General features: G+C 27.7%; 5 protein-coding genes across 5 annotated transcripts; 1 reads left to right on the forward strand and 4 right to left on the reverse strand.

Annotated features, from left to right (window-relative positions):
• Positions 1-587: 587 nt before the first annotated feature.
• On the reverse strand, positions 588-4,416 carry LOC113366819 (uncharacterized protein C1orf112-like). Its single transcript, XM_026608473.1, has 11 exons — positions 4,288-4,416; positions 4,057-4,191; positions 3,776-3,996; positions 3,548-3,702; positions 3,256-3,464; positions 3,042-3,190; positions 2,774-2,919; positions 2,467-2,681; positions 2,230-2,399; positions 1,583-1,901; positions 588-1,502 (listed from the first exon to the last, which is right to left on the reverse strand). The coding sequence occupies exons 1-11, from the start codon at positions 4,390-4,392 to the stop codon at positions 630-632; spliced, it is 2,697 nt and encodes an 898-aa protein (XP_026464258.1). The 5' UTR covers positions 4,393-4,416; the 3' UTR covers positions 588-629.
• Positions 4,417-6,007: 1,591 nt separating this feature from the next.
• Positions 6,008-11,131, reverse strand: LOC113366032 (regulation of nuclear pre-mRNA domain-containing protein 2). Its single transcript, XM_026607582.1, has 13 exons — positions 10,818-11,131; positions 10,223-10,349; positions 10,020-10,167; positions 9,776-9,899; positions 9,522-9,697; positions 9,238-9,408; positions 9,014-9,170; positions 8,328-8,705; positions 8,053-8,174; positions 7,698-7,887; positions 7,478-7,617; positions 6,720-7,374; positions 6,008-6,527 (listed from the first exon to the last, which is right to left on the reverse strand). The coding sequence occupies exons 1-13, from the start codon at positions 10,978-10,980 to the stop codon at positions 6,178-6,180; spliced, it is 2,901 nt and encodes a 966-aa protein (XP_026463367.1). The 5' UTR covers positions 10,981-11,131; the 3' UTR covers positions 6,008-6,177.
• A 344-nt stretch (positions 11,132-11,475) lies between these two features.
• Positions 11,476-13,773, reverse strand: LOC113366033. Its single transcript, XM_026607583.1, has 8 exons — positions 13,641-13,773; positions 13,529-13,575; positions 13,303-13,454; positions 12,545-13,227; positions 12,297-12,474; positions 12,046-12,234; positions 11,871-11,978; positions 11,476-11,796 (listed from the first exon to the last, which is right to left on the reverse strand). The coding sequence occupies exons 1-8, from the start codon at positions 13,666-13,668 to the stop codon at positions 11,559-11,561; spliced, it is 1,623 nt and encodes a 540-aa protein (XP_026463368.1). The 5' UTR covers positions 13,669-13,773; the 3' UTR covers positions 11,476-11,558.
• Positions 13,774-14,296: 523 nt separating this feature from the next.
• Positions 14,297-15,145, reverse strand: LOC113366042 (deoxyuridine 5'-triphosphate nucleotidohydrolase, mitochondrial). The gene is made up of 3 exons (XM_026607594.1): positions 14,901-15,145; positions 14,698-14,834; positions 14,297-14,565 (listed from the first exon to the last, which is right to left on the reverse strand). The coding sequence occupies exons 1-3, from the start codon at positions 15,002-15,004 to the stop codon at positions 14,363-14,365; spliced, it is 444 nt and encodes a 147-aa protein (XP_026463379.1). The 5' UTR covers positions 15,005-15,145; the 3' UTR covers positions 14,297-14,362.
• A 2,278-nt stretch (positions 15,146-17,423) lies between these two features.
• LOC113366038 (peptidyl-prolyl cis-trans isomerase 5-like) lies at positions 17,424-23,013 on the forward strand. Its single transcript, XM_026607590.1, has 4 exons — positions 17,424-17,632; positions 17,788-17,995; positions 22,281-22,465; positions 22,828-23,013. The coding sequence occupies exons 1-4, from the start codon at positions 17,537-17,539 to the stop codon at positions 22,960-22,962; spliced, it is 624 nt and encodes a 207-aa protein (XP_026463375.1). The 5' UTR covers positions 17,424-17,536; the 3' UTR covers positions 22,963-23,013.
• The last annotated feature ends 52 nt before the right edge of the window (positions 23,014-23,065 follow it).

The raw sequence follows: 23,065 nt of genomic DNA on the forward strand, positions 1-23,065 counted from the left end.
ATAGCTCGGCGGATCTCTAATATAAACTAATCCAAACAATTTCCCAAATCGGCTTCAAAATCTTGCACTGATCTGAAAGAATTATAATTCTTTCCAAATTTTGGCTCACACACTACATAACTTTGTCAATTTTGGTGTCAAACGAGTCAGAATGACTTGAAACATCGAAGAAACATAAAATTAATTAATTTTTATTATTAGGAAAAAACAAACTTATCGGGAAGCAAATAATAATAAGAAAAGTCTATGTAATTAGATAAAAAAAAATTACATTGCAAAATAATTCCCTTTAATTATGGTTTTGTTTCATGTTTAAATTTTAAATCAATAATAATTGTAAGTAAATTTAAGTTATAGTATAAATATATTATTTTTAATATGGACATTTATTCCATTTGTCTATAAAAAGTTTTATATTTATGAAAAAGAATTTTAAAATTCTTCTTAATTCTTAAATTATAGAATGATAATATAATTTTTAATTTCAAATTAATAAAATTTATATTAAAATTAAATATACAAAATACAGGTATTTAAATATCAAAATATTTCACAGTGTTCATTAAATAAATCAGTCTTAAGTTTTATATTCATCTATTAATTTCTTTGTATGTTTTTTTTTTTTCTTTTCATGTGTTGTGAATTAAAGATTGCAGTTTTTCAATTACACCTATCAATTCAGTTTTAACTTCATTTGAATACCCATCAGATTTCTTTTCGACTAACGAATTAGCAGATTGTTTAATATTATTTATGATATCAAGTATTACAACATCACTTTCAAGCTTTTGAATCTTAGCTGGAACAAAGTCCTCAAAATCATCTTCAAACATATCATCAACAGTGTCTATTTCGAATTCATCTGTTTGGCCTGATAAAGTAATTTCTTCATCCTTATTGATAAAATTATGTAATGATTTTAGGTATGCTTCTAAGGTTATGCAATTATCACTTTTAAAAGGTTTCTTATTTAAAAATGACACAACTTTGTGTTCAAAGTTCTTCTCCTTTTTCACAATTATAGTAATAAGTTCCTCATGAACAGTGTGTTGGGAAAAATTTATCATAGCTTCTAAAGCTTTTTGCTCGACAATTGGATTGCCATCATTTACTAACTTACAGAACAAACTTGCAATTAACTGGAAGCATGACGCCATGTTACTGTCATTTTCTATCTTCTTATGTAATTTATGCAAAAATGAACATATTTGCAATTTTATAGATGTATTTATATGAATTAGTGCATCTAAATGGGTCAATATGGATAACAATTTCTCATTAGATATGAACTCTAATATCATTGATGACAAATGTATCAAAACCAACACAAATTTTGTGAAGATTTTCTTTTCTGCCTTCTTGTTAGCTTCCCATGAGAATCGAGAAATTAAGTAATCTGTTTCCTTGAAATACTCCCACAATCTGATTAAATTATCAGTAAAAAACTTGTGACCCTGTTTGGTTATCCCTTGCACAGTTGTAAGAAGACTTAGAGAGTTAGACTAGAAATTTATTTCAATACGGTTTAGTGAGTATTTGACAAAATAAAAGATTATCCAAACCATATAAAAAATATAAATACCATTTGTAAAAAGTTTGCAGAATCACTTTTCTCAATAAACTTGCTCATTAAAATTTCACAATGCTTGATGAATTCTGATGTTTCAAAATCTTCAATATGTTTTAATTCAATAGCACAAAATATACTGCTGTTTAATTTAATATCATATTCTACAAGAAATCTCTTTTTATCATTAATAGACAAAAGATTGAATAACCGAGCAATTGTCTGTTTGATGAATATAAACTCATTTTCATACATTAAACATAAAGTTGGTGTATCAACTATTATTTCACTGAAGAACTCAACATGCTGATAACATAAATCTGCAGTACCATATCTGAGAAATAAATTACTTCATTATAATTTATTAACTGATGTTAATGATGATTTTTGAACTTCTGAACTAACAACCTCCTTTTTATCTTCAGAAAATCTTGTATATTTCAGAAAAAAAACGATTATTTTATTCCATTTTTTGGAAATATGGATTGTTTTTATTTGTTATTAATAGTTCGTGAAGCAGGGGACATCCCATATCTCCGAAATGTTTAATTAAAAAAAAAAATTAAATAAAGAAAATTCTTTGAAAAAAAAAAGTTATTTCAGATGTTTTAATATATATATATATATATATATATATATATATATATATATTAAATATTTACCTGTCTATCAGACAAATAAGATCACATGCCATAATTTTAGACCAAACATTACTACGATTCAATTCTGTTATAATAGTCAAGATCTTTTTCTCAATGTATGTAAATTCATAGTCATCAACACTTAATATATAACCTCCCATGTATGAAAATAACAATTCATACAAATCACACTGAAATTTCACATAGTTATTATATGTCCATGGTATTTTACTAATATTTAAATAAATAAAATTGTACCTTTGTGGCTGCTTTTCCTTCCAAAGCTACTCCTGTGTACTTAATATCCACGGACATTTCATACTGTGTGTTGTTTAGAACATCAAAAATTAAATTAACTATATTACGCTCACTCGAAACCATCCACAGTTCTCTAACATTATTGGTGTTGTCAATTAGATATTTCAGTATATTAGTGCATAACAATAAACTTGCAAAATTGTTTTGTTCCAACTCTGTTAATTGAAATAAAATATCAAATATAATATCTGTTAATTGAAATAAAATATCAAAAATAATAATTTGAACTATTGATTATATTGCTTACCCTTGCATAAAATTGCATTAGCAAAAGCTTTATTATCTATTAAATTTCCAACTAGTATTTGAACTGCGATGTAAATGTGCGAGTGTATAAGAGAACATGTATCAACAGTTGCAGCGCTTTTGTATATTAATACAGGACTGTGCATTCTATATATAAATAAATATATAAGTTTATTTTGCGAAATACTATTATCAGTAAAAGTGCAATAGGCACTTTTATATATATATATATTATATTTGTTTTTGTAAAATGTATAACTATTTTTTACCCATGAACTGAATACAACAATTGGACAACATCAGGTATGCAATCAATAACAAAATCTTTATACAAGTCAAATAGTTTAAGAATAATTTTCATAAAAAAATTATCAAGCTTTATAATTCGATTGACTTGTGAGGCATCTTGTGCAGTATCCTGAAAAAAATACTTTATTTTATTTCTTTAAATACTCACTTTTATAGAAATAAATTAACCCAGACCTCACAGACATCCGTTAGTGATTTATCAATATGTTTACTTAAAAAAGAAATAGGTTCGTTAATGAGAAATTTACTTTCTAGATTCATATAGTTTTCTATTGCATGTTTATATGTTACAAAGAAATCAGCTATAATTTTCCATTGAGAAGCTGTTGATCTTATGTCAAGGGTTATAAGGTATTTTCCACATTCTATCAAAACTAAAAGAACTGCAAAAAATTATGTTACTGAGTATTATGATAGTGTAGATAGTATTATGATTTTTTTTCCATATAATTTTATAATAATTTACCTTCAATAAAGCCTTCGAGGTGGGTTTTAATATTAAGATTATATTCAATATCCTTGAATAATGATAAGAAGCATGTTTGCAATTGTTGAGAAATAGAAAATAATTTTGCCAATACCTCATATACAGCACTGATTTTATTTCCATAAATATTTTGACTAAAACAAATATTTTGTTTATTATTTTATATGCCTTATACATTTGATAAAGCATCAATATTGTTAAATTTACCTATACTTGCAATGCTTGTATGTATAACATAATAAACAAGATGTATCTAAAAATATACTATCTATGTAAATGCAATGATAGTCAATTGATATCTTTTGAGCAAGACTAGAAAGTGTCTTTAATAAAGCTTTGATTAAATTTGTGCAATGTAGTAATATACATATGATTTTATCGGAATTATACTGCCCATCTGTAATATTGTTTTCAATATCTTTATAAAGCTAAAACAAATTAAAATAAATAGAAATAAACGCAATCAGCAAATATAAAATGATACTTACAGAAATAATTGTGTCTTTGACTCTTTTAAATATAATCTTGAAGAAACAGTTCTCCACACTTTGTTTTGGAAGAACATCAAAAGATTTTTGCACAACAATATCGAAAATTTGATCTATATCCTTAGAGTCTATCTCGTATAATTGTTATATTAAGATAAATACATGAAAAATGCAAATCAATGTGTAATAGTAAAATAAAAAAATTAAGTAATAAATAATTTAAAAGGATATTGTTATTTGAACAAATATGTTATCAAAGTCCTGTTCAAACTCATCATCTGATGAACTTCTTAATTTATCTAAAAGTAACTGCTTTTCATTCTTTGCAGAATCCATTATAAATCAAGATAAATTATTTAGTAATTTTTATTTAGCTAAAAACATTGAAACCATTAAATCTATAAAAAACGTTAACATTGAGGTTAGAAAATTCGTTGTGGAATTAACTCATTTGTCAAAACAATCACATGAAGTTCGTTCGATTTACGCGAACGTTTATTTAAAATGCAAAACTTTTAATTATTAACTAGAAAAAAATAAATAATAAAAGATAACAAGTTTATACATAAATTTAATATAAATAATTAGTTATAATATTCATTCATTCATTCGTCAGCAATAATAATAAAAAACATATAGTCTCCTGGTAAAATTTATTTCAGTATATTTGATTTGATGAATTTGCATCCATTTCATGCCATTTGATAACATTTAATATAAATATATTATAATACATCACACACATTGTATAAAATTCTATATTATATACATAATTTGTACTTAATTTTCATAATTACACAGTAATCACATATATTATTTTTAAATGTGATAAATTTATATATATATATATATATATATATATATATATATATATATCACAATTAAAAATATATTCTTCAGCTTGTATCAGTTTAAATATATGTAAGACCAATAGTTTGTTAAATTAAACCAGTACAAACTTCCTTAGCAAGCACCAGAACAACTGATACTTGTGTATACTTTATTATAAAAAAACTTACAAACTAAGTAACAAATTTCTAAAAGAAAAATAATAAGCAAAATTTCCACTTGAAAGACAATAATATATATATATATATATATATATATATATATATATATATATATATATATATCCATACATAGCATCTCCGTTACAATAAATATTTATATATAAATGCATCATATGATTATTTTTGCTAAAAATTGAGAATGAAAAAATCTGTAAAATTTATATTATTTTTTATGAAATTAAATACTCACTCCCCAATTAACTTCAAAATTTAATCATTTTAATTTTTTTATAAAACTTTGGAAAACATTTAACAAAGATAATATAACAAAAAAAATATACAGGCAACATAAAAATTTAAGTAAAATAGAATTGAATATCAACTTATCCAATATAAAAGCATTGCTCTGCAAGAACTTCAGTAAAATTATTTAAATAAAAAAATAACATCTTAGGATAAAATCAAATTTAAAATGCAGCTACTATAACTAATCAGTCAATTTACTAAATTAATAATGAATCCCCTCATGATCTAAATATGCTGCAATATTAAAATAAATTCAGGTTAAAACCAAATATAACACTTTTATTAATACATAATTAAACATTCATTTACTGCATATTTAAATGACTTAGGATATAAGTATTTAAGATTTTCTTCATATAAATTTGCATATGAAGCAAATATAAATATATTTATATACACAATTTCACACTCAGTCACGCATATCTATTGATATATATTATTTTCTTCATTCACAAAACCATACTTTATTAAATATATATATATATATATATATATATATATATATATATATATATCCCTATAAAACAATAGGTCGTTTATTTAATTTCTTGAAGTTTTGCAAACAATCTTTTATAGTTTCTCATACAGTTTACAACTCAAAAATATGCTTTTACTTCTATTTTTATGTTGCTGTAAATATAAAATTCTAATGAGAATTACAGAAAAAACAATAGATATACAAAACATCTCTTTAAGCTATATACAATTCCAGAAAATTATATAATTTTCATTTGTTGATAATAAAATAATGATAAATATGGTATAAATTCATCATATGTACTTATTATAAATAAATGTGAATCATTCACCATCGGCCTCTAAAATTTCCACGAAATCTTCCTCGTTTTGGATTATGTGGAAAAGGAGGCCTATTTTTCATCGGATGCACACCACCTCGACCTCTAAAGTTTGGAAAATGAGGCCCTCTTATGTGACCACCACGAAATGGCATTCTGTTATCAAAGTTATGATCCATGTATGGTGGTGGCATCATTTCAAAATTAACATCTTGCCTAAAGTCAACTTCTTCACTAAAATCATCTGGATGTCCCATATGCATTGGTGGTGGTGGCATGTGGTGATTCATAGGCATTGAATTACCCATATCCTCAAACTCTCTTGGAGGTCGATGAAATGGTGGTTGACTATTGAATTCTGAAATAAAATTGATGTACATATACATGAGACAGGGATTGTGCTACTGAAATTCCACAGTAAATAGCCAATTAAATATTAAATCTTTTTCAATAAAAAATATTAAATTTTTATATATAACTATAACTGGTGATAAGATAATTACTTTACAGTTTCTTCAAATACAGTTTCATTTTTATATTGCCAACAAACCTGGACGAAAAGGTGGTACACTATTCATGGACCTTTGATTTCCCCGAGGATTTTTTTCAGGTGAATGCTCCTTTTGCTGTCCAGACTCTTCCTCATCAGACATTTCCATATCTATGCTTTCTACAATGTCTGCTGGTTTTTCTTCATTGCTTGGCTCAGGTTCAATTTGTTTTGAATCATTATTATCATCTTCCTTCACCTCATCAATTTTTTTAGTTTCCAATTCATCTTGTGGTGTTGGAATAATTTCTTTGACATTGGAAACTCTTGATTCTATAGATGCATGTTTAATTGAACTATGAAATTTTATTTTAGGACCTTCAGGCTTGCTGAAACTTGGTTTTGCTTGTAAAGGTGTTGAATTATTCTTATTAGGACTTCTCAAGGATCTGAAATGAGAGGGACTAGATATAGGTGGTGGAGGAGGTGGCGGAGGAGGGTGATGAGGAAAGCGAACTCCATTCAACCTGTGGGGTGTGTGAGGTATCAGGGGGCTATGTACAGATACAGGTTGCAAATGACTTCCTTGACTAGGTCTAGGCAGCAGACCCTTTTTAGGTGTACTGGTGAAACCCTCTGGTGAACCGATAAATGAATCCAATTTTGGTGGCAATGGTGGTATGCGATAATCTTGATCAGCATCATGATCAAAATTCTGTATAAAATTATTTTAAAAATTGATATATAGTAGTAATGAATTTTCATTGTTGTACAACTTATGTTTAACATATTAATACATTGTTTCTAAAATAGCTTACCTGTTGTTCAGACCATCCTGACAAATTGGGAGGCTGTAAAGGTGAAACTATTGAAGAATCATCATTTTGCTTTTGACTAGGGGAACCAGTCAGTGATATAAGATTTCTATGATCTATGTCCTTAAGTCTATGATCAATATCTGTAATATTAATGTAAAGCAAAGTTAATAAAGTTAAACAAAAATCAAAGAAAACTCTTTCTCAAAAAACAATGATTTACCTTGCCTCAAATCCAATTCTGGCATGATACTGGGTGGAGGTGGTGGAAGAGGTATAACTCTTTGATCAACATCCACTCCCGCACCAATCTGCTCATGCAAATTATCATTATACTCCATAACAGGTTGACTGACACACGATTCTTGTTCATAATGTGGTGGAGATTCGGGTGTTTCAATATTGGCCGGTGTCTGAAAAACATATTTTGGTTATACTTAGCTAATATAATATATATAAAAATAAAAACCTAAAATATATATGGCATCACCTATCCAATTATAGTTTGTACTAATAAAAATATTTGTATAAGAATATGCTGATTCTTTGTATGATGTGTCAATTAATTTCTTTAATACCTCAATGTTCCAACTTGGCCAACTGTTTTCATTTCTAGAATAGTTATGAGAGTAATCAGCATTATCACAATTATCCATCATCATTGGTGGCATGGGTGGTGGCAAAAGTGGTGCAACAGGTCCTAAAAATGCATAATCATAATACATATATGTAATTGCTATATCCAATATAAACAAGAAGGTAATTATTGATTGAATATGATTCATAGATTCTTAGATATTATTCCCATACATTTTTATTCCATATAATGTATGTATGTATATATATAACAAACCTGAATAGCTTAAATTCAATTCTGATTCAGATTTCCTATTAGTTGTCATAGGGCCCAATGGCTGTGATGGACTAAAATCTTGAATAAGCTCGCTTCCTAATCTTCCATTATTGTAGTCAAGCAATGGTGGTTGTTCCCGTTGTACAGCTATGTTTGAAGATGGAATATTATATTCTAATAGCTCCCTTTGTGGATTATAGTCTGGTATAATTGGAACCGGTTCTATTGGAGCTGTAGAAATCATTGGTGGATTGCTCATTTGATTTGTATTTACTTCTGATATTTGTCCAGGTAAAAGTGATTTCAAAAATTCTGATATATTAAAATTTTCATCTGATTTAGGACGCACATTTGGATTAATAACCTCAATTGGTTTTCCTAAAGCATTAGAAAATTATAGATATTAATATTAAAATATTATAAATTTATGGACAAGAGTTTTTACAAGATATAATATTGCAATTTTACAAAATATAGTATTGCAATCAATCAATATTTTTTGGACAAGTAGTTAAACTTCAACAGCATAGAATATTTTCATCTACAAACAAATACATAGAATTCTCTTCTCCAGTTGGGTTGAAATTTACTAATTATTTAACACAAATTTCATTGGTTGATAATGTGGCTTGTTCAACTTCACTTTTTTATGGCACAACTTAATAACTTAAAATATAAAAACTCACCACCATCATCTAAGGTATCATTTGACTTAGAAATATTATGCTCAAATATCGAAGAGCTATTGAGATCAAATGGCATTGAACCACCCATGAAACTAGTAAATCCATTTGTAATAGATGTATTATAACTTTGGTCTAAAGAATATGGAGCACCCCCACTCTAAAAGATATTGTAATAAATATGAAGGATAAACATTCTATTATGATATGCCAAAAAGTTATATTACCGAAAATGAAAAAGAATTGTTTGAAGTATCACCAGGAAGATCAAGATCTGAATCAGGACTCGGAGATGGAGCATTAATATCAGGAGAAGGTATTGGTGATACTAATGTTGGAGTCAGCTCATCTAATTTACGCTTGAGATTCTTAACGCGTGTACCAAAATTTCGATAAGCCTAAAAAGCAAATCATACATTAAAGATGAAGAAAAACTTGAATTCCATATTTGCAAATAAAATTAGAAAACATTTTGTTGTGGTATTTGTAATCTTGAAATGATTGTACTTACATTTGCCACAACTTTCACTTCACCTCGTTGTGCAATATAAAACTTTTCAGCCTGTTCAAGTAATGCAATCAAATGTCCACGAGCTCTTAATTCAGATTGCAATGCCTTTATATAAGCTTCAGCATTTGAAGCATCATTTTCAATTTGCTTTTCCACATCAGCTACTTTACTTCGATCTATTCAAAAATAATATATGTTACTTGCACAAATATGTACTAGGGAATATAAATTATTAAATGTGTGAAGTAATTCACCTTTCAGCAAGTTACAAAGTATATCCAATTCGGACAAAGGAGTATCTATTAATATTTTCAATTTTGAATCTGTATCTGCCTCTAATGTTGCACATTGGCGAAGCCGAGAAAAAAGTGATGTAGGCTGTAAAAGATTATTAAAAATCAACATTAATAATACTGAGAGTCAATTGTATATAACTAAAATCTGATATAAAAATATGTATGAATAATAATTTGCAAGTAGTAAATTTAATGTTTCAACCTGAAATTCAGCAGGATCATCAGTTTTGGCCTTTCCGGCTGCTGCACTTAATAAACCACTTAAATCACCAATAAAATCTTCACCATACACACCCCTCTGCTCCCAAATTTTGAATATTCGAAGAATTCTATGTCGTACTTTTTCATCTCTAAAAATCAATACAAAATAAAACTTGCACTCATTCTAAAATCGATCAAACTTACCTAACCATAGTAGTGGCCTTCTGTAGTGCAGTTCCCCATGAGTCGACAAATTCATAATTTTTTCTTTTGCTATATTGTATAACATCATTTGCAAGATAGAATAATGTTAACCTGTGTTCTACTTTTACTGCAAGATAAAGGACATAATCAGATTTATTGTAAATGAGCATATCAAAATACTAAATAAATCTCTAAAATATTTATCAATTATATGTGATTAAAAAAACATATTGTAAATGCCTACATATAATTAATAATATTGAATAATAAATTATAATATATAAATAAATATTTTGTATCTTTTCTTAAATCGATCCAAATGATTAAAATATATGAACTGCAAATTGAACTTATTACTATAATTTATATATGCAATATAACTTATTCGTTTTTTTGAAATATATCTTTAAAGAGCATAATAAAGTTGAACTAAGTTAAAATGTAATGACACTTTACTCATGTACCGTTTATAGTATATTAATAAGTTTTATTGATTTACAGTATATATAGAAAGACTCGATAAAGATATTTTCTGTAAATAAGTTCTATTTCACATTGGTAAATAATTTCATCATCAATAAACTGAACGATTTACCTCTTTTTAAAACATTTAACCAACTATTTACTATTTTCTTATGGTGTTGTCTGTTTTGAAGACACCAAGCTGACATTTGCTGTATGCTTTCTTGCGTGTCTTTTAATGCCGACAGCTTTTTTTCAAAAGGTATAGCATTAAAATCTGAGTCAAGTGATTCCATTCTGTTATGTTGTAATAAACTACCAAATGTAGAATAACTTAAAATTATTATAACCTATATGACACATTATACAACTCTATTACTGAACTCAATTCAGTTTATAATGTTTTATTTATACTTTTAAAACGACATTATTTTATTTATCTTAAAATAAAATTACACAAAAATGAAACACAATAGTCACTATACACGCACTGATGTCACTAATATTCATAAATTATATCTATCATTCTAAAACTTGCATCAAATGTCAAAAAAAATCGCGTATAATATAATTGTTATTTTTAAAGTGTTTATTATGGTATTTAAAAATTTACACATGTTTATTTGATATAATTATTCCGTAAACGCTCGCCGCCATTTTTATCAATATTTACGCTTATGTTAGTACAATGCAGCCAACATTTACTTATCATTTATGAGAAGAAAAATTAAACCCGTCAAATTCAATTGTTTGTATTAAATTCTTTAGACACAATAAATTAAATTAATAAATAATTATTAAAATTCAATGCTGATTGAATTAGTCACAGACTTACAAAATACTATTTACAATACACCTATAAATTATTTTCATATTAAAATGAGAGCTTCTTTTGAGAATACAATTTAGATAATTCCTTCATGCAGTCTTTGTGATTTCTCTCTGGTGTATTTACTTTATTGTAATTCTCTTTCACAAATCGTGCAAACTCTGAAGGTGTTCTCTTCTCCTCAATATCCTTATATGTCCCATCAGCTTGCCGTCTCTGGCTTATAATAAGACCTCCACAAAAACAAGTAGTTTCTTTAAATGAATTTTTATGACGATAGATGCTATAAAAATAAAAATTCAATTATTATAATAAAAAATAATTCATTATTTTCACAAACAAATATTTGCAACATACGTTCTACTGCATTTTGAACATCGATAAGCAAAATTATATTCTATAATATAATTATGTGTGGTGTTAATTGGTGGCAATTCTGGAAAACATTTTTCAGCTTTCCTTGTCCTAAAATTATGGATAATTAACCAAATAGTCATAAGTTATAAATGAAGTCACAAATATTATGCTTTACCAATATTTCCATTTTAATGAATGTTTTGCATCCCTAATTTTATCTATTTCAAAATTTGCAGCATGACAAAGCTCATGGATTAGGGTGTCCCTAAGCCTGCAAGGACGATCAACAACTTTTGTGCTCAACTTAATTGAGCATACATAAGATACTCCATTACTTTGGTATATTCGTTTTGATTGACATAAACTAAAAAATTTTTTTAGTTATTTCTTATGAAGTTAATTCATATATTAAATATAATTTATTACCCTCCTGTTGTCCTCAAAGAATTGCACCAAATAAGATCCATATTGCTAGAAAGTTTATTATCAAAAACCTGTTCATTGTATAAATTAAATAATGTTCGAGAGAGCTTTTCTCGAGTTCTCTTGAAATTCTTTAAATAAGGTATTGCATCTTTATGGCATAAAGTTATATCAACATTTTCTGAAAATAGAATTCAAGACATTTTTGGAAAAAGATCAACACATTAACAGTATATACCAGTAATGAATACCTGATAGACTTTCCAAGAATGTAAGTTCTTCTCTATTTTTCTTTTGGGCTTTGTACTTTTTATAATTGTAATTATCAGAAAGTTTTATATCAATGATATTTTCAGATAAAGAATCAATTTCCTCATCATCATCCACAGCACAAATAGTTGCATTTACCAATCTATCACCATCATCATCTTCATCATCAGCACTAGATGAGCTGTCAAAATATTTAACAACATTCTTACGAAAATTATTTCGTAATACATTGCTTGAAAAACCTGATTTTTCTTTCGGGACAGATTTTTGAATCAATGAATTCAATCGATTGTAATAGGCAGGAGTATTTGCATCATCAGTATCTGTGGATGATTCTGAAGAGACCACTATAAAGGAATCTAATGACTTCTGTTTCTTTTTCAGTTTTCTACTATTTTGTGAAGAATCTTCGCTTGAGCTACCACTACTTGTAACTTTCTCAACAGTGTTAATTTGTTTCATTGTAGATTTATTTGTTCCATAAATGTTTTCCAAATTTGTAGGAGATTCATCAAGACTTGAAGCTTCTGAACCACTATCACTCACATAAATATTATTGTCATATTTCTTCTTTGTATTTGCAATTAAACTATCATCTGAACCAGAGCATTCTAACAAATGATCATTTTTAAATAAATCATCAGAAGAATTATCCTTCACATCACTAAAACGTAAGAATTATTAAAATTAAGGCAATACAGAAAATAAAAGCTCGTTATTTTATAAATGTAGAATTGACCTTTCTATAGATTTCAAATCAAGTTTCTTTTTTGAGCTTTTTATTTCTTGTCTGATAATATCATTTTTAAGTATATTAGGAGTGAGCCATTTGTCTCCATAAATTTCTTGAAGGATATCTATATAGCCGGTTTTGGTAGGAGTTGAGAAATCCTAAAAACATAGTTGCTTTCAATAAAACTATTGCATAAACTAATTGCACTCTATTGCATTTGATAATCACTTACTTCAACCGCTCTATCTGCTTTGCCCCTTTCTTTCTTTTTAGATGAAACTAATAGAAATTTGAAAAATTAACGATTACAATACATTATAAAAATTATAAAGCTAATATTTTACCTGGTGTCATTTTGTCCTGTTTAATCATTATCCCAATGATTTATTTGCAAGCCCAGATTCTAGTTTATTGCAGCCACTGCATGGAGTTGCAGATTAAAAGGAACGAAACCTAAACAATAACCAACCATTTTATTTGAATATGTCATAACTGTATCATGTTTAGTATTGTCAGATAAGAAAATTGAATTAGGCCAAATTGATAGGTCAAAATGTTCGCGCGCTTTTTGAAATTATTAAGATGAATATAATTTTCATGATGTACTCCTTTATTTTTTTAAATATAGAACATGACAACTTTATTTACAAATTTATATCTGTAGATTAATTATAGTAAGATTACAATCCTTGTAGTAGATTTACAAATATTGTAAAAAATTTACACTTTTTGAAGTATATTTACTAGTACATTTAAACTAATTGTAGGATATTTTCAGAATTTGTGAAAACTACAATGTGAGATTCACTATCAGTGCAGTAGATTTATCTTGAAATTTACATTTATTGTATATTTACAAAGACTTATTCAAACAAATAAGTTATTTTAAAAAAATGGTTTAGAATATTTTCAATGTAATGAAACATTTTTTTGCTTAACACTTTTTTCAATTAATTTTCATAAATTAGAGAAACAAATATTTGGTAATCAAAAACATTTATTATAAAAATGATATCACAAATTCATGTTGTAGACTTATAATTAATTGAACAATATCAAAATATTTTTATTGAGTTCCTGTAGAGCCAAAGCCTGCCTCTCCGCGTGTAGTTTCAGTTAAAGATTTGACTTCTTCTAGTTTTGGGTAATAGATTCTTTCACAAATTAATTGTGCAATTCTATCACCTCTATTGACAATAAAATCAGCAGCAGAATGGTTAAATAATACTACTCCTACATTTCCTCTGTAATCCTCATCAATAACTCCAGCTAGAAACAAAATCAAAATATATTCTTATAGAATAATATATTAAAAATTGTATATGAATTTATCAGGAAAGATGATAAATAGAATAAAGAATTGAATTCAAAGGTTTTTACAAACTTTATAATAATAGTTACCTCCAACATCTATAAAATTTTTTGCTGCCAAACCCGAACGAGGGGCGATTCGACCATAGCACTCTGAGGGCAATTCAATTTGCAAATCTGTCTTGATAACCAATTTATCGCGGGCAGGTACAACATAATCGTAAGCACTAAAATTACATAAATATTAATGCAACATTATTATTTTACTGTAAACATCGCTGTTTTGAATTTACCTTTTCAAGTCATAACCCGCAGCCTTCTCAGATCCTTTTGTTGGGGGAAAAGCATTCTCAGACAACTTGGTATATCGCAAAAATACAGTTCCGTCGCTGGGCATTTTGAAATATAATTTTCTATGATATGTAATAGAGATAAAGCAATACAATATATGGTTTAGAAAATCAAGTTAGATGTAAGACGAAGAATGAGCCGAACTTTGCAAGCTGCAAGTGATTGTTTGCAAATAATTGGCGCCAAATTATTACTCTATACAAGACGATGTAACTATTCTGAAGTTTTCGCGTGTGATACCATCTTAAAAAATGCTGTACCAACCACAGTACCAACGTTTTAGAACTAGCCTAGATTTTACCCATATACTAGGCGTAATATAATACCATAATATTGATAAATTTTAAAATACAAATTCATTAATTAAAAAAAAAAACTAAAAAGATAATGAGGGCAATATTATAATGTCAACTAGAATAATAAACCGTTTTGCTACATTTATATTTACAAGCACTCTTGTATTTTTTTTACATTGCCACGAATGCTTTTATACGAAATTCATAATTATAAAACATTAGTATAGTATATTATAGTATATACCTTATAAATAGTAATTTGAGATAAAAAAAGTTGAATTCATCAAAATTATGTAGTTCCTGCTCCAGGTATTAGAAAACAAACTAAAAAAAGGAATTAATAGGAACAATGGACTACATTTTCTAATAATTCTAAATTTGCCGTTGTTTATCATTTATTCATATTGTTATTAACTAATCTGTAATGCAAATTTCTATAAGCCAAATAAAATAAATAAACTATACCAATCCCACATTTCTGTAATATCAAATATTTTTCAACTATTCAACTCATAATATGATATTGCCATGCAGTTGTTCTCAACCTACAATCATAGACCTTATACAATTTGTATAAGGTCTATGCCTACAATCATTAGAAATGAAGTACTACATTTCAATTTGATTATCATTTATAATATTTTATATTCAATCCATAATTATTGTGAACGGAAAAATATTTTTCACAATTTTAAATTGACAATCTTCTAAAACCAAAATAAAATTTGGTATGAGATTCTTTATTACATTAAGTAGTGTACAGTTGAGTACAGTGATGATTAGTCAATAATCATATTAAGAATAATTAAGTTGAGTGTTGAGATATATTCTATACAAAAATTATAGAATAATCTGTAATGTTCCAAACGTTTCGACATCATATTTTATGTTATCCAGTCTATTATAAATAATCCAGTCATTTAAGCTTAAAAATACTTGTATTTTGCACCCTAAAAGTTGTCTCAATACCTACATATGGTAGGGTGTACGCAACATATGTAGATTTTGAGACAACTTTCAGGGTGCAAAATACAAGTATTTACAGACTTACAGCTGGGTATCTCGAATTCCGAGGTGAACTTGCTATAATGACTGGACTAAAAGTAGATATTTTAGTATTCAAGCCTGCTTTAGCACTAATATTTATTGCACTAACTTGTCTGTAAACAAAAAATGTTTTAAATAAATATTAATAGTTAGGTCGATTAGAAATATAAAACAAAAATTAGATATAAAATACAAGTCTTTTACATAGAGATCTCGTATTCAAGGGAAGTCAAAGTCAATATGAACATATGCAGACATGTATGTGTTAAAATGTCTTTACACGTTTTAAGACAATAAAAAATAACTTTATTTAATATGGTTAACATACTTTTATTTTAAACAATAAGAATGAAAAACTACAAAAAGATAGAAAAAATATATATAGAGATACAAACACCTACAAAAAACTCGATGAATTGAACACTTTATTAAAAGAATTCGGTACACCTTCTTTTGCCACACGTCGATTTATCTGTACTATTATGTTCTTATTTAAACATTGCAATAATGCTATAGACTGTCTTCTTATTCTTAACCAACTATCATTTAATGTTCCTAAGCTATCTTCGCGTTTACAATTATTTTTCAATTATCCTATTCCTAAATATAATTCTCTCTTAAATTCACCTATTCTACTAATTTAGCTTAATTACTAATGAAATAGATAATCATAACACTTCACCTAATCAAATAATCTCCATCTGCTCAAGTTTTGTTCTTTTCAAATATCCTTCATTATTTTATCTTATTCTATGTAAATAAATAATATTGTTACATTCTGTATTATGTAATTTTGTGTTAAGTGCATTTTTTATTTTACTATATATCGTAATTTTGTATATATATTAATTGTTATCCATATTGTAAAATAATTGTATATTTAAGTCCTCTTGGAAGAAATTTGTGGGCTATATTTTTCAAAAATAAATAAATAAATTATTATTATATTTACTATTATTGGTATTTGAAGATGTTTCACGGTTGCACTACCCTGCTTTCGGTATCGACCAATCAGAAGCACCCACCTTGCATGATATTTTCAAAATGTATTTACTGACGCGATTAAAGAGTACGATATATATTTCTCCACTCTTCAGATGCGCTGTCATTGTGCGATGCCGAGTTTGTACAACACCATCGGCTTGTTTCAAAAGATACATCACATCCAAAGCAGGATTCCACAACTTGTCATTAATATCTCGGTCTCTTCACTGAGACGGTAAAAGAATTTCAAAATGGGTTACTTTTATTGTATATCACTTTTATGCCTGTTCACTATAGTTAGCTGTAATACCGGATTAGATCCTAAAGGTCCAAAAGTTACTCATGAGGTAAGGGTAACCTTAAAAATGATAACCATTTCATATCAAATTTTTGTAGTAGTACGTGATGTGTACAAAAATCTTCAACATTATCATCTCCATCTTAATTACACTGACTTAATCCCTTATCCAATATTTTCAAATCATTGTTTATTTTATTTCAGGTATACTTTGACATCAGCATTGGTGGTGAACCCGCAGGCCGTGTTTTGATCGGCCTTTTTGGGGGCACTGTACCCAAAACAGTTGAAAATTTCGTAGAATTGTCCAAGAAACCTAAAGGTGAAGGATACAAAGGCAGTAAATTCCACCGTGTCATCAAGGACTTCATGATTCAAGGTGGTGACTTCACCAGGGGAGATGGAACTGGAGGTAAGTTGGGAAAAAATTAAAATAATAATCGTTATTGAAGACAGAATTATTGAAATCCTGTAAATTAGTTCACTTCCTTACGTACCTAACCAAAAAATATACATTTTAATTTCTAATTTCTTTTTAGACTTTTAATAAAGTCTTTTGCACGTAAATAATATTGAAACAGGTATTTAATACCTGTATCTCATTGTAGTACCTTGTATTTCATTTAGAGCATGTATTTATTTTCTCAAAACAACGTTTATAGTTTTACTATAAAATAAGAGGTTTCAACGAATTTAAAACAAACTCAACTGGGAACATATTTCAATGACCAGTACACCCACTGACTTCTAAAATCAAATACCCTTTCCACTCGCAAAATGTGAGATCATTATGTATTTTGCCGCCGGAGCGACGGTATCCGAGTGGAAAGGGTTACGATTATATATCGTAAATATCTAGTAGATCCATGTACAACATATACACGTATTCAACCATAAAAATGTTCTACACTATAATTTCGAAATTCTTCTTAATAACTAGTTTTTGCTAGTAAATAAGATTTTTCGAATATATTTTTTATCTTTTATGTTGTATTATTTTTTGGGTACGTGCCATTGACGTAAATATGATCTTGCAAGTTTTATTTTGGTTTCGAAATTATTCTTATCGTGTTATATTTTTATTTTATTTGGTTACGAACCGCGAATTATTTTTCATTGTTCATGTATTTTGTTTTTGTTTGAGATTTACTTACGTCTCTACAAATAAAACTAAAAATAAATATTATTAGTCATGTGATTTATTCATAAGTATTGAAGAATGTTTAACCCTTACGCTGCAATGTCGCCTATAGATGACATCCACTTCGTCCACTTTTGCTTCAAGATTTATCACTCAAGAGTTAAGTTCTTCAGAATTCCAATTTGTCTTGTAACTTTTAGTTCTTTAGTGTAATTCTTGTTTATAAATATATACATATATATCGATAATGATTAGAAAATCTTAAAATATTTTGTGCAACAAATGCTTAGGTGGCTTGCTGACTCGTACAGCAGTGTCGTCCCGTTCATCTTATATTTTAACAAAAATAAAGATTTAATAAATCCACTGAAATTATTATAAAAATGTTTTTAGACTGGAACTGGTTTATTACATTTGTTTGAAATTTTCGAAATTCTATACTTGAAGTTTTAATCTTTTCCACTCGGATGCCGCCGCTCCGGCGGCAAGAATCATTCAAATCTCGGAATTCGTGAGTGGAAAGGGTTAAATTATATGTGGTTCAATATTAATTTAAATTTATTACTGCAGATACACAAGTATCTGAAGAGTTATATGATGTATACGCCAAGCAATCAGTTAGATGAACTCTGATAGTGATGGTCCATTGACCTCTTACTCCTCTATCTCGCATTTATTAAAGAATACTTTCATTCTGCATGCAAATACAAAATAGCACCTGATTATTTTTAACTACTTTTGTAATTTTTTGAATTCCCGAAGTAGTTTTTGGCAAAAAATCCGAAATGCTAATTTTGTATTTACGACATTTCAAGTCATTCTGAATTCCAAATTGTTTGTAAATGTAATACTTTTCTAATTACCTTATTTATAATCTATAATAAATTTTTAAAATCCACATATCAGAGTAGGGTCACTGGCAAACGAGGTTTATATAATTTTTCGAGATAAGATGTACATTATGATAAAATAATCCATTACACAGTCAACTAGTTCATAATCAAAATTTTTCAAATTCCTTTTAATGTAACACTTGCGTTTCATAATGGGAAATAAATTAGAATGAAAACATTACAAATATAATGAATAATGTAATATTTTAACATAGTTAAACCTGGTTTGCAAGTGACCCTAACTCTGATATGTGGGTCTGAAAAAATCTAATATATCATATCTAAAGAAGTATAAATCTAGTATAGATACGATATCTTAAAATTGATCCTTATTATTCAAAATTTTACTTATTATGGACCCCTTATTCAAAATCTGAGATGGCAGTTCTCAATTTCGAAGTTTTATTATTTTTACTTTCATTGCTACTGATAACCGATTTTAAATGTAAATATTACGACTTTGCAATGTTGTATTTACATAAAAAAAAATATCATGTAACAGATGATAAACGAATTCAAAGCCGAATCTACACGTTATTACAATTTTGGAAATATGTTAATTGAATTTTCAAACAAAATTCGTCACCTCGAATATGCAAATGACAAATATTATGCACGGTCTAATTGTTACATAGAATAAACATAAAAATTCTGGTTTTTAATTGTTTTATATCTACTACCAGACTATAATTTGATTATTCATTTAGAACCATTACTATTGCTACAAGCGACATTACAATATAATAAAAGGACGGATGTCATGCTTAATAAATAAGCGCCCTTTTATTGTGAATGCGGATATGAACAATGTTTTAATTCCGTTCTGAAAAAATGTGTTACAAAATAGTAGAGTACTTATTTTTATTGAATTTTGTTTTGGTATAACATCTAGTCATTCGACTATTTTTCATATTCTTATAATAAATTTACTCATAGTATTCTATTTCCAATATTCCCATAGTTTTTCAACATTTCTATTAACACGTTCATATCAAAAAACTTATTCCTCAGAATTCAATATAAGTTTCAGTATTGCAATTTTCATGTATATCAACTTGTTTCGAATTCTATCCGAGTACTTCTTATATACGCCGCTTTTGTAGAATTAATAATTCATATTTTGAAAAATATTAAATTTTTTCAGTATATATAAAGATCACATTAAACAAATTTATTGTTCAATGTTTTCTGTTCACAATCTGTTTCAATATTGGTAGAATACATAATCGCTTGTTAATTATCATAACCGATATTTCAATTTAGTAGGTCTTGATCTGACCATTTTCTGTCTCAATTTTGTTTAAAAATTTACAATTCATATTTTTTGAAAAATGAAACATATTTTAGTGAAATTTGTTTGAATGTTGATTAATTTAAATTTATTTTATTAATATAAACTCTCATACCAGGCAACTCTGCCTGACTGAGATATGAAAATAATGTATATATATATAAATAAATTTACAATCGCATGTATTTGTTTTAATTATTATAACCAATATTTCAATTTTCTGGGTCTCTGGTTTAAATTTGCCAATTCTGATTCAGTTTTGTTCATGAATTTACAAATCATCTTGAAAAATACGATATGTTTTTGCATAAGAAATGATCCAATTAAATTTTTACCGGTAGCAATTCTCAATCTGTTTCAATATTGATATTTGAAATATAAACATTTCATAATCTCGTGTAATTATTTTAATTATCATAACCGGTATTTCAATAATAATACATGTTATTGCAGGTCTTTGACCATTTGCCAGGCCTGCTTGAAATTTGTTGATGAAATTGTTCAATACCTAATAATTAACAACTTAAATAAATGTGTAAAATGGTTTTTTGTAAAATAATTAAATGCAGATGGTCACAGTTTATCGGCTTATGCATAATATCTAATCATTTCAAAAGGTTATTAGTATCTCACCGTTATCAGTCGTTTTTGTCGCATTTTTAGATTCCTGCAAAACATTGCAACGACTTTTGAATACACAATATTAATTCCATAATCTCATTACAAACCTCCCGAAGGAAAAGTTTGTTTTTGTCAGAAATTTCAATTTGCTAATTTTGTTTCCTCATAGTTCAGTTAAAGCTTAAATTAGGTAAGAATCTCGGAATTCGAGATACCCAGCTGTAAGTCTGTAAATACTTGTATATTGACACCCTAAAGTTGTCTCAAAACCTACAACTTTTGAGTCAAAACGACTGCACCAATTTCAAAAATTTAAAATCCATTTCTATAAGGACTGGCTTTGATTAGTTTTGCACGACGGTCGATCGAGCCGTTTCTTTCTAATTAGCAGATAAGCGCAAAAATTTTCTCCGCGTTTTAGTCGAAAATCCTGAACCCAATCTGGATTTTAAAAAACTGTTTTGAAGATGCTAATCAAGGAACGAGCTGATTAATTAATTTTTGGTAACGTTCGGCCATCGTTTGTTTATCCGCAATAGTAGAATATGACGTATATTATTAAAATGTTTAGGCTAGAAATAATAGCTCGTTATTTGCCATTAATTTTTACGATCCCAATTTTTATCGAATATAAAAATTATGATGCTTTAGCTTCGCGTAGAAACAACGTCGTAAATATGTGAAACGATAAATCATTTTCAATTATTGTTGCAATTTCCTCGAAGATTAATTTGAAATTTTTGTGCCTCAGGCCGCTCAATTTACGGAGAACGTTTTGCGGATGAAAACTTTAAGTTGAAGCATTATGGTGCTGGATGGTTGTCCATGGCAAATGCTGGCAAAGACACTAATGGATCTCAATTCTTCATCACTACAAAAGCCACTGGCTGGTTAGATGGACGTCATGTTGTATTCGGAAAAGTGATCAAGGGAATGGTGAGTATCAAACTTTACTATGTATATGATGATATCCAGTAAATCCAAATGAAACTTTCTGAAAACACGTGACCCCAAGAATTTCATTCAATTGCTAATATTCTCATTGCATGAATATTGCAATGAATATTGCCGATATTTCCTCCAATTTTAGTTGTAAATTTATTTAAATGCGTCCATCATTACAAATGTCCTATTATCAATTTTCTTGTACAGTTCATGAAAAATCCATACTTATTTTTTGTGTAAGCTTGAAAAAGTATTTCACTCAACATGTAAATTCAAATTAATACTATATATTAAACAATTCTGCAAAATTACATTTGCTTCTTAATCTTATAAATATTTATTAAATTTTCTAGGATGTGGTGAGGAAAATTGAATCAACATCAACAGATTCCAGAGACAAACCACAACGTGATGTTGAAATTGTAGACTCTGGTGCTGAAGCTGTTTCTGAACCCTACGGTGTGGCTAAAGAAGATGCAACTAATTAAATGATTTATTACTTTTGATAATTTTTTAATCACTTCTAAGAACAAATTGTATACTGATAAAATAAAACATTTTTTTTAAAAAAACGTCTTTTTAAAATGATAT

Source organism: Ctenocephalides felis, unplaced genomic scaffold, assembly GCF_003426905.1.
Source record: "Ctenocephalides felis isolate EL2017-DRISC unplaced genomic scaffold, ASM342690v1 CF-g0.4_SCAFFOLD_01170, whole genome shotgun sequence".
Classification (NCBI taxonomy): Eukaryota; Metazoa; Arthropoda; class Insecta; order Siphonaptera; family Pulicidae; genus Ctenocephalides; species Ctenocephalides felis.